The sequence below is a fragment of the Streptopelia decaocto genome (assembly GCF_964273445.1).
Source record: "Streptopelia decaocto genome assembly, chromosome: 20".
In the NCBI taxonomy this organism is placed as follows: domain Eukaryota; kingdom Metazoa; phylum Chordata; class Aves; order Columbiformes; family Columbidae; genus Streptopelia; species Streptopelia decaocto.
The window spans coordinates 3,508,604-3,521,144 of NC_138675.1; the positions used below are offsets into that span (position 1 = coordinate 3,508,604).

At 40.3% G+C, this 12,541-nt stretch overlaps 1 protein-coding gene across 1 annotated transcript; it reads right to left on the reverse strand.

The window, feature by feature from the left end:
• Positions 1-19: 19 nt before the first annotated feature.
• TNFRSF1B (TNF receptor superfamily member 1B) lies at positions 20-12,495 on the reverse strand. The gene is made up of 10 exons (XM_082069632.1): positions 12,063-12,495; positions 7,748-7,850; positions 5,603-5,731; positions 4,363-4,512; positions 3,479-3,572; positions 3,201-3,394; positions 2,433-2,507; positions 2,210-2,247; positions 1,517-1,784; positions 20-969 (listed from the first exon to the last, which is right to left on the reverse strand). Exons 1-10 carry the CDS (start codon positions 12,318-12,320, stop codon positions 671-673), a joined length of 1,608 nt encoding a protein of 535 aa, XP_081925758.1. The 5' UTR covers positions 12,321-12,495; the 3' UTR covers positions 20-670.
• Positions 12,496-12,541: the final 46 nt, after the last annotated feature.

Genomic DNA, 12,541 nt, shown 5'->3' on the forward strand with positions numbered 1-12,541 from the left:
AAAGGAACTTACTTCCTACTCCAAGATCATAACTATTTAATCTAGATTTCCTTTCCTAAAATAAAAAGCACTATGTACAGCTAATGAAATGCTATTGTTTAGACATAATAGTTGTAATCTAGTAAAAAAGGTTCTTGTAAAAGATTTCACTCCTTGATACACTTAAGGTTGATTTGAGAAGCTGAGTCTAATCATGAGCGAAAGCAAACTGTAAGAATAAAAGAAATAACCAGGAGGATGAGGGAAGGTAAGCCCATGAAGATATGTGATAGGAAATGGAATGCAATACTTTCAAAATTAAAATCAAATGGATAATTCATTAGCATTGAATGAATGATAATTCAACTCCAGTCTCTTAGAAGTGCTGGTCACAGCGATGTTCTTGACGGGGCAAACCCGAACCCAAATTACCATCACAAGAAGACTCAGCAGAAAAATCAATGGCATAAAGTCAGAAAAAATGTTCAAATTTTTTTAAACTGCGAAGATCATCATTGGACTCTCAGAGCTGGCAAAAGAGATTAAAAACCTCAAAAGCATCAGTGTCTATATTCATCTGAAATGTCAAGTCTCTGTAGGAATGCTACATTTATCATAAACTTTCTTTTAGAAGATAAGGGGTTGTTTGATTAATATCATCAGTCAATCAGTATATAATCTGTAATTTCCTTTAACTGTTTTTCATCCCCGCATCTTGAATACCCAGAGGAAAGTTCTTTTCTTCTGGAAGCAAGTCTTGGAGTAAATTGTCCTCATTTTCCACTGAGATCTGAATTTCAGTTTGTTTTTTCAAGGGGTTTTCTTCTTTTGAAAGGGGAATTTCTTCCCCTGTTGGGGAATGATAGGGAGCATTTCCATGATCCATGCTCGTTGAACTATTCTGTTCTGGGAACTGGGAACTGCAGTCTGGACTACACACCTTCACAATACAAGTCACATTCACGTGCGTTCCTCCGTTACCAGAAAGTTCTGTCAAATAAACAGAAAACACATTAAACACGGAAGCACGAAATCCAGAACAGGATGGTTGGATTCTTTAGCCAGTTCTTTGACTTAAAATAGACACTAAATATCTTCTTGCTTCACTTCATTTAGGTAAGCTGGTAGAGTTGATTCTGTAGTGTTTTACGGGGGGTTTGGTACCATATGTCATCCCAGAAATAAAAAAGCCATAAAAATTAATACAGAGCCCTGATCACAGCCAACTCCCTACCCACCAGTTTCCATTTCAGATGCTTTTGACAGTGTTCTTCCTGCTCCCTGTGGCTCTCACTCCCACTCACAGGTCAGAGCCTCACACGATGCTGATCCCCTAGTCTGCAAATAACTGCTCCTCCATCGAGCACACTCTCTTTACTGTCTCAGGCTTAAAACAATCACTTTTTCTTTTCGAAAGTTACTCTCTCTGCTGAACATGTGTCTGATGTTTTATCCTGCCATTTAAATTTCTGCTAAAAAGACTCATGATTGATAATCAAATTTCAAGAGGAGCTGGATCATTCTGATCCGTTCTTACCTGAGCTCGCGGAGTTGTGTCTGTCTCCACCGTGAAGCTGACACCCTTCTGCAGCTGAAGTTCGCTGCTGAAATCCTTCTGTTTCTGGCTTTTCGTTATTGTTACTTATCACACTGACACTTGCAGACCCAGCGGGATTATTCAGGGAGCTACTGCTGGACCCAGAAGTTTCTAAGAGATGCTGTTTCTCCTGTTCAGAACTGCTGGAGTTTTGTGATTCTGTATTTCTTACTTTTTTGTCACACAGCTTTTCTGCAGGGGAAATAGGCTGCAACATTTGCAGAGAAATGCAAAACATTAATGTTTTCTAAAAACACTGACAAAGAACAGCTCAGCACTTACACAGCTAAAGAAACCACTGAAAATTTCCATTTGCCTACTGATGACTAAGTAAAATTCATACCAGCTCATTGAGCGTTCAACAAAATGAACCTGTCTCCTGAAGGCACCTACAGCACTTCGCTGATTACCTGGGCTCTAAAATCTGGTCTTCTGATTGCTTTATTGCTAATATAGCCTAAAGTCAAGCGAGGATGGTGCATTGTGTGTGGAAGGTACATCCAACACCACCCCATTCTCACTCCAGTTGTCTTTCTGCTGTGCAGTTTTCTACTTGCAGTCAGATAAGACAGCCCGATTTCTGTAAAACTTCAGAAGAAATGGAAAAGGTGGAAAGGAACAAGGGACACTCACCAAATCTGCTTCTGTAGTTGCTGGAGAATATACGAGGGCTGCAAATGAGGATAGACAGTTCGTTAGCACCTCAATGTGTTTCAGCTGCAAAAGCTTCTCAAAGACAGTTAGCATCTTCTGAGATGCTAATGGCACTCAACCACTAGGCTCAACTTAGTGGGAAATAAAGTGACACTCTTTCCAATATTTACAGATCTGCTTGTTTTCATGTCATAAATCTTACCTTTTTTTTTGGAGACTAAGCAAACCCCCAAAATAGCAATTATCACCATCAATAACAATGGTCCTGCCACTGATCCTGAAAATAAATTAAAAAGATAAATTATTTAGCAGGTTGACCTGACAAATGATCTAATTAGAAAGAGGCAGTTTTTTAGGTTCTATCCCTGGCTACAAAAGTTAAATTTACAAGTATCAGGTGTGTCTGACATTCGCATTTGATGCCTCTGTTGTTGGATACCAAGGTCTCATTTCAGTCTCCAACACTGCATAAAACTGAATTTTCCTGTTCTGAAAAGTGAGGACAGACTTTAGGCCTCAGTCGCAAAAGATGTCTCTCTAGGCCAGCAACAGTTTGTTAAATACGAGGCGAGGCAGCTCAGAACGCTCCTAAACACGTCTGCCTTCTGGAGAGGCTGTTTGCAGGAGAGAACACATCCACACTTCGAATGTTCTAAGGACTTCCTCTCTCTTCATAGTCCCAAATCTAAGATATGACCTCTCTACCTTCTCTACCTTCTCAGGAAATGCCTTGTATAATATCGTTTTGGGAGTTTTAGAAATATTTCCGGAATTACAAGTACTGTAGAATGCACTGGGGTAGCACAGGTAAATATTACGCAACTCATGACAAGCAGCATCATATTAAATTAATTCAGCTGTTCTGAGGTTCTGCTTGGGTACAGGTAATTGGTCTTGGAGGGGAACTGAGAAATAACTGAGGTTGCTTCCTAGGCAGACAAAAATTACTTTTAAAAGGTCAATAGCTCACCAATTATGTGAGACACGTCAGGTACAGAGTTTAAAATGACAGGTCGAGTTATTATTTCAGGTTTGTTGGAAGACGAGCTTTGGGTCAGGAGCAGGTTCAAAATAGTGTGAGATACAACTGTGGCAAGTGTTGTTCCCAAGTTGCTGCAAACAGTGTCATTTATGTTATTTCCAGGAACAGCCACTGATTTACAACTGCAGGAAACAAAAAGAGATGTTAGGATAGAAAGCAACCCCATGCACAGTGAAGATCGCTACTAGACAGAAACATTGTCTTACACTGTATGTGGTACACAGCTGGTATCGTAAGATTCCTCATGTGAAAAGGTGCCCGGAGGACAAGGTTTACATTCTGTATCTGTGCTATCTGTCCCTTTAAACAAATAGAAAATCTCCAGTTAGTCATCTAGTGAGAAACAAGAATGAACAATTCAGTCTGCGGTACAGATCCTGGAAGTGATACAGACGCAGTACACAAAATACAGTCTCTTTAACTGTCACGGAAGAGATTTACTTGAAACACCCAACCCAAACACAAATCAGAAGATTAATCAGTGGTTAGTTTGGTGCCCTTTATAGTCTTTTTCAGACCGTAAAAACCCACCAAAAGGTTAAAATGTGGTACTTCAGACAGAGCTGAGCTTTTTCACTCATCCCTGACAGGCTAACCATGAATTCCATTCTTCTGAAGTTCTGCATCTTTTCAGATTAATCTTAATTTCTTAAAAATATTCAGTGTTCCACCTCTTTGAATATTATATATCATCTTGAGACAGCTACATTATCAGAGTGGTGACTTTCATAATCTAATAAAGACAGATTAGTTCTGCAGGACAGCATAGAGTCACCATTACTTACTGTAACAAAAGTTCAACCTGAAGCCCTGTTCCAAGGATTTAAGCAGGATATAAGTGATCTTGAATCTGAGTCACTTGTATGCAAGAAATCACATGGTAGAGCAAAACAAAGGAAGATTAAGTTGGATTGGGGAACTTCATGATATATGGTAGTAACGGATTGCAACATGCTGTCAAAAGACAATATTCCTGTAATTTACTGAGTTGGGGGCACATTCAGAAATACTTATGGACTGTTAATGCAAAAAATAATCCTCTTCATACAGTAAATCTATTTTGTGTGTAGAGTGTTCAGAATTAAATTACCTTTTCTGGAAACTCGATAACCTTTTCCACATTTTTTATGCACATCACATATTTTGCAGGAGTCGTACATTTTCAAAATGCAGTACTCATTGGGTGGGCAGCTACAGGTTCTGTCCTGTGACTTAGTGCATGTTTGATTCTGCACCAATCCTGTTTTTAAAAATAGAATAATGCAAGATGTCATTAGCAATATTTAAAATTATAGCCTGTAACGTTTCAAGTAAATATGGGGTGATGTTCACATTCTACAAACTGAAGACAATTTTGCAGCTTCTGGCTAGTATGCCATCATACAACGAATACGTTATATGCCCCAGCATCAACATTTTCAGAAGACTTTCCTCCCTCTCTCTAGGAAAGGAGAAATTTGCATTTGTAGAATTCACACTTGAAACTCTGTACCTGCAGTTGCGCTGTATTGTATCATAACCATATATATGCACATTTGTGTAACCTGTGTTCATCGGTGCAGTATCTGGGGGCCATACCAACATTTGTAGTCTATGCAGATCATCAACTGTCTTTAAAGTGATTGGAGACCTTACTACAGACATTTTCATACTGTAATTAACCAGCTTTGTAGGACTATCTATTTAGATGAGACCAAAGGTCCTTTGAACAGCTTAGATTTTATCCTTAAAACTTACTTGCCAGTGAGTCAAGAAGATAGTTTTCTCCACCAGTTTCCATTAGAAGTGATGGGCAACAGCACTGAATTTGTTAATGCACATAGTGCAGATGTTGGTACTACTTTACATACCGTCCAGCTGCTTTAACAAACTGACTATGCTGTTTTGCAAAAGAAACAAAAAACATATAGGAATATCACAACTGGCATTTGCTGTTGTCAGTTCAGACGACAAACTGAGGACTGGCTGGATGCTGCAAATGTCATTATCCATTCCATACTGTGCAAGTCAGGTCTTAAGCTCCCTTGGCTGGAGAGTATAAGCAGGAATCTACTCTGCTGATGACATTTATACCTATTTTAGTGATGCGGTGCCTTCGTTTCAAATAATATAAGATGGGTGTCACATTTTTAGGATTTGGAAAGAAAAGGGGGCAGGGCCCTCTGCAAGACTTTTCCCTGATTCTTTTCCCCAAAAGCATGAGAATGGGACTATACAAATGATAGCCAAAACCTCCTGGTTTTCCTAGGAGAAAAGACTAGGTTAAACCAAGGCCACACTCTGAGTAGACTGTTAAAGTCACAAATACCCCTTTAATAATTCAAGCCTACCTTTCCTGCAGGGTGGTGAGCAGGCAAAGCACAGAGGAGACAGATTCCAGATTGCTGTGTATGTGTTAGGTCTACAGGGACGGCACTTTGTGTCCACACTGTGACTGCAGCTCTCTGTCTTATATTGACCTATCAAAAAAACCCACACATGAGAAAACAAAACAGAGAAAGCATCCCATTGGAAAAGATCCCTGGGAATCATTTAAGGTAAGTTCCATTGTTAGCTGTAGAGACGCTTTCCCTCCACTGCAGCTATCAGATTGGCAACGTACACCAAGCAAGGACCACATGTATATACAGAGAAACTCTGATTTCTTTTGTTTGACCCCTTTTCCTCCATTCAGTTCAGTGAATTCCAGCTGTATTCAAAACATGGCAGTCTCAGTCCTGGTGCAGCTACCACAGTACATCAATCTTTTCCTCCTCATAGAAGCTGTGTTTTCTGGTGAAACACAGGATGGTGTTTCATGCTGAAGGTCAGGCACATGCTGAAATGACGTGTCTGGCTGAGGCCCTTATTACTTTTACAAGCAGCAAGTGACGAACGCATAATAAAGTCCTACCACAAACAGACCTGAACTAAGAACTTCACCACGTGTCACCACAGAAGGGCCATGAGCTCACTCTTTTCTTTCAGTTCTTCAGCCAGCCCTAACGATCAAAGCAATGAGGTTCTGAAGCTACTGGCATTCCAGACGAAATCAAAAGCTATCAAAGGTATTTCATCCAGTGCTTCTCACCAACAACACATTCAGTGCAGTAGTGGGAATAAGAACTCCAACATATCCATTTTGGAGAAAGCAAAACCCCTCTGTTGCTGTTTCCCCTTTGCTTGAAAGGAGGAAGAAGATACAAGTCAATGTCTCATATCCTGTCCAGAAATATCCTGGAAAATACACTCAGAAAGCAGGAGTAACATTGAGAAAGCCTTTGGAACTGCCTGGGAAATCTGTTATCTGAAAGAAGGGCCCTGGAGGTGAGCCATAGAAAATATTTCCAAAGACTTGTTTTTTTCCATGTACTTACTTGAACCTTAGAATTCTGCCTCCCACATCCTGCTAATGATTTAGGCTTCAGTTTTTGATAATCTATTGTAAAAAAAAAAAATCCAATTCATAATAACAAAAATAAAGAGTTTAGACTTCCTACAACTCGTTGCTCAGAGTTTGTTGTACATACCACAACAGAAAAAGGCTTCACCGATGAATTATCATCTTTCATCCATTGTGTTTTTAACAAAGGAAGCTTGACAGATCTATCTAGACATTTTCAGTTAATTCAAGCAACTGTGGCTGCTTCAGCATGTACTGATTTCCTGCTTCAGCTTCCGGATCTCTCTGACAGGAACTCGGCATTTATGGAGACAAATTTTGTTTGCTCAGCATGTAATGAGACAAATAGGCAGGTTTTTTGCTGTGTCTAATGTAATAATATAATTACAACTTGATGCAAAAACTGTATTATTAAAATACCCAAACAGCATTACTAGCCACACACCCACTTTTCTGCAGTCAACAACTTTTGCTAGCAGAAGATTATTAATCATTGTCACTGAAGTGTAAGACATGACATGTCAAGCAGGCAGTTTCTGTAGTCTTGTACCCAGTCTCTGACAGTGGTCTGCAGTGTCTGATTTACAGTAAAAAGACAAAAAAACCCTGCCTTAATGAACACTTATAGATTAACCTGTCCAATGGAAAGCCCCTTATTTAAGCAATATTATCAAAGTATGGAAACTAAGCTCTACCTCACGGCCTATTTTACAATATATTTGTTATTAGCTGGCTTGAGCCTGACATGTGTTGTCTAATTTGTTGCACCCTCCCCCAGATGTTGACTTAAAAATACTTTCATTAAACACCATGCAAAGCTGTGCTTACAAGAGCTCAGCACAAAGCTGTGCCTACATGAGCTCAGCAGCCCACCTCCTGATGAGCCCCAGCCAGGTTAACCTTGCACCAGAACTCCAATTCTGATGAACAGTGTGTCTCTTTTGCAGATATTTTTATAGTCACATGTTACTGTCTTCCAGCTAGACAACAGCAAAAATTCCATGTTCTTAAGATGTATAAATACTCAAAACGTACCACAGTCATCTGAAAATTGATGAATTTGGCTGTGTAAAGGGTTTGAATTATAACCTACCTGGAGGGCACTGGCTGCAACATTTATTAAGTTCTTCATCATAGAATTCAGTGCTGGGATCTTTGCATTGTGCAAACTGTGGTGTATAAGGCAATGAATATTCCTAGGAGAAATTAGAGGAGAATCATAAGTCACAAGTGTACCCAATTTTCAGCTCACACCAATCAGCACAGCTCAATGACTTCAGTGAACAAGTACCAAAATATTTGAGGATGTGTCACCTGTTTTCAAAGGGAAAAATATACTCACTCAAAAGAAAAAGGCTAATCTTAGGTAGTGCGAGTGTAGGAGTTTCCTGATAGATCAGAAAGATGCTGTTCGAAAGTATGCGATGCTGCTCAGTTTTCTTCAGTCTGAAGAGATTGCCCCATGTATAATCTACACACATTTAGGGAAGTTCTACACAAGTCTTATTAAAAAGAGAAATCAAAACAGGAACAATCCCTTTGGAGGCCGGTAATGAAAATATCCTTCCTCCTTACTGAAAAAACACGTTGATTATCTATTGTGTCTTCACATTACTGACAAAGTAGACTAACACTTCCCACTCTCAACAAGCGCTTAAAGGGAACCCATATTTTTCTTATGCTGCTTGTGGAAATATTTTACCTCTTACTAGCTGCATATCTACTCTGGCTTCCATTTTATTTCCCAGTTAACAAGGCCTCTTTAAAGGACGCTTGCACAAGGATTGAAGACTCTGAAGCAGAACCAGGTGGCTGCCTTCAACATTATCAGTTTCATCATTGTTAATGAGAATAATAACCATAATAATTTAAAAATAAAACCAAGGTTTTTCAATACCTTCTAGGTTCAGTAATAATTCCTAATGCTGGATTTGTTATTGTACCCTCATAGGATGAGCAACAAACCATAGCATTTGCAAATATGAGCTGACACTAAAATCTGATGAAGGAGAAAAGGGCTCTGCTCTCATCCAAAGCATTTTTCATTTCAATTATTTTCTCATTTACTAAACCAAGAAAGATCCAGTGTGTTGTCACATTTTTGTAGCTACTACAAGCAGCTTCATTAAAACAAGCACTTGAGAGTCTTTTCAAAACATAAAACTTCACTGCAAGAACAGACACGGCGGGGGAAGGAAATACAATAAACCACATCACAAATTATCCTGGTGGCAAGGCTTCCTGGCAAAAAATGTTCTTATCTCACCTGCATTGTCTGTTGTAAATACTGCCCTGCAAGTTAAAGACACAGGAAAACCTGTTGGTTGATAAGTTCACATCTATTTCTCTTAAGTTGTGCTTGAAAGGATATGTCTACTGCCTGATACAATCTCCAGAGATTTTATTTGATGAGCTGCGGCTCTCAATGACATGCAATTGAACATTTCTTGCCAACTGTCCTCAAAGAACTTTATGGGAAACTAACTTAGATACAATTTGTATACACACATGAACTCAGCTTTGTTTGCACGGGAAGGTTGCCATTAATTTTAGTAATTACTGCCAGTGTAAACTGTTGAGGCCAGCAGTCAAATCTCCCACTCTGCCAGAGGAAGTGTGGCCACTTACTGGCCATAAATCTCTTCTGGATTTCTTTGCTACAAGAAGACCCAGCTTTTTCAAGCCATTCCACCAATTCTAGGGTCCGAGTTGAGCAGTACAATATTTGTATCTGGCATCCAGATCCATTGGCTACTTCGGGCTGAAAGATTGATGAATGGGGATCAGATTCTATTCCACAATCTTCACATTTTTTTACTGTTTGTATATCTCCTACGTCCTTTTTTGTCTTCTGCTTTTACTGCAATCCAATGTTCTGCAAGCAGATTGTGTGAAGGATGCTGGATCTCTTGAGTTACAGACTTAAAAGATCTCAGATTAGGTAGTAGTGTCCAAAGGCAGTAGACTTTCAAGATATTCACACAGAAAAATGAAGACTTTGGAGGACTTCATTAAATTTGACAGGTACAAGTAGAAGCAAAACGCCTCTAGCAGCAGAGGCACAGACTTTATTAAACATGAAATTTAGTCTAGCTCTATGCACACCATTGAAATTACGCAATATATTTTGGCACAGAAATGGGTAAACCGTGCTTGCCGCTGACTACACAACTCACTGGGGAGATTTTTGCAGTGCCTGTGTATTAAACAATCGCTGAGAAGTTACATACAAAAAAGTCAATGACTCAAGACTCTCTCTCTAGAGTCTCTGCATTGTTTGAATCATTTTCCCATCTGTACCACAGGCACCCAGTAGCTGGAGAGGAGTGGGCCAGCAGCAGTCTCCATACCAGCTGAGAAGTCTGAATATTAGTTATAACGAATGTAATTTCCTTTAATTCCTGCCTCACAGCTTGTTCCTGTATTCTTGGACTTTCTGTGTAATTGAATTCAAGTATCTTCAACAATAGAAATAAAACATGCTAATATAATGGATGAATATATATATATATATATAAATAAATATAAATCCATTCACATTACATTCATTTCCACTCAAGGAGGCCATTTAAAACAAAATATTTAAACATACATTTTAATCCTAACTCACATATCTAGATTTTTATTTGTTTCTTTTTCATACAGTTGCTTTCTTCAAACTCCAGTTGTCAAACAAAGGAGTCTGAACAGGAACTGCATCTGGCGTATGATGTTCTTTACGCACATGAAACCACAGTGACGTCACCAAGGGCTCTGACGTAAAAATCTGTTGCTATGGAAAGGACTTGAGGTAAAGAGATACTGTTTGCTAAGCTACCAAACCTGCTGCGACAGGAAAAAAACAGATTCCTATTGAAAATATTTAAACTGGTCATTTACAAAAATAATTCTGTCGAAGATTCGTTATCAGATAACAGCAAGTCTTGCCAAAATCAGTGGGAGCTGTATCAGGCTGTAACAACTATACTCAAAACATAAAGCTTCTTTTTTACATAGTATATTTTACTTTATATATATATATATATATATATATATATATATACACACCAAAGGTTAGCATAATATAAGACATTATTCAATAAATCAAGATCTGACACTTACAGTAACAGGCACAGTCAAAGCTGATGAGCCTTAAAATCTACAGTTTCCCTACGGAAAGCAAAGATACTCAGGCAGACAAGGGGTGAAAGCAAGAGGAATAACAGGTTGCAGGCCTGAGAGGCAGGAACACAGGCTGCATCTTCATCACTTATCACAGGGCAGGTGATGAGCAAGTTCCCATGAAAGCATCAGGAAGTCAGGACTGGCCACATTAGGCTTGATCTTACATGGAGGCATCTTAGAAGATGCACCAAAGGGAGATAGGGTGATACATATGGACATTTCTTTGGGTTCCATCATTATGTTTAGGACATGTTTATGGTGAGAGGAGAGCTGATTCCTGCAAATTTACAAATTTAGAATCAAAGCCATTTCTTCAGCAAGAATTATGACAAAACTTCACTCTTAAGTTTTGTTTATAAGGTCTGCTACAATTCTGAGACTCTCCCTTCTTTCTCTGCTCTGCGCTATGCACCCCAAGGTGCACTCCAGTGAATCAGGTTTGAAATACTATCACCTTACAGACCAGGGCTGAATTCAAAATGAGTGAGAAGCAGTTAAAATAATTAATTTAATATATATTAACCCACTATAGGACGCAGTATCCCTTAAAAGACCACTGTATAATTCCAGGCTCAGTTTACATTCTGACACCCTCACCTGGTTTCACACACAATCAAAGTCAAATAGATCCCATGAAGCTCTTTGGTTCAAACAGTTAAAAGCACTCATTACCAAATAGCGGTACAGCTGGATACGAAAGACAACAGTCACACCAGGTCTTAGATGTAAATTAAAGGGCTTTCCTATGTAAATAAAGAATAGTTTTAGCGATCCAACAGAGCACAACAAGCTCTTCCTGTTTAAACAATGGTGTAAAATACATACAGATCTACACCCTGCACTTGCCAGGACACTCACAGTATCTGCAAACATTCAAACAAGCCTGAAAAAATCAACCCATTTCCAATGAAAATCCAGGAAAAATGACCAGCCGTTGCTTTGGGAAGCCAGAAGATAACGACAACACAACCAAAAGGAGCAGGATGAGCTTCAAAGAAGTCCAAGAGGGAGATTGGAGGCTCCTATAGGGATCACACCGAGCTGAGCACAAGCTGAGGGAGACAGATAACTGCAAACACAACACTACAACGACGCCCATTGCATTACGCCTCTGCAAGCACAACGGTAAAACGCTGCCCGTTGCATCACACCTTTCATGACACCAGGTGCGCTCCCGCTTTGCAAGCACCACACAAACCGCCCGGTCCCGGCGGACAGGACCCCGCGGGGCTCCCCGCACTCACCCGGCCGGCAGCGCAGCGCAGGAGCGGGGCCAGCAGCGGGGCCAGCAGCGCCCAGCACGGTCCCGGCCCCATCAGCGGCGCCCAGCGCGATCCCGGTCCCATCGCGGCCCCATCCGCGGTCCATCCGCCGCCGAGCGCGGCCGGGGCGGAGCTGACACCGGCGGGAACCGCCCCGAGCAGGCGGCACCGCGGAGCAGCGTTCGGTCTAAACCCCGCGGCTTTCAGGTTACACAGCGCTGCTGGCTGCTGGCCAGACATAGAAGTTACATCAAGTATCTTTGAAGAGACCCTCCACACGCATAAAGCGTCTTTCTAAGTCATATTTATGCTCCGTTAGCCTCAAAATACGAACTTACCTTTTGTAGCGTTCATTGATACCACCGTGCTGCTGCATCACGTTCACTCATGTCTCGTACACGCTGCCGGTTTGCTGTAGACACTTTAATGTAAATCAGTTGACTAATAGCTTTCTAAGTTTT

Coding starts and splice junctions, on each gene's coding strand:
- TNFRSF1B (XM_082069632.1), bottom strand. CDS start 12,320: ATGTCTGGCCAGCAGCCAGCAGCGCTGTGTAACCTGAAAGCCGCGGGG. Junction 3,573..4,362: donor TTATCGAGTTTCCAGAAAAG/GTAATTTAATTC, acceptor ATTTGTTTAAAG/GGACAGATAGCACAGATACA. Junction 3,395..3,478: donor AGCTGTGTACCACATACAGT/GTAAGACAATGT, acceptor TGTTTCCTGCAG/TTGTAAATCAGTGGCTGTTC.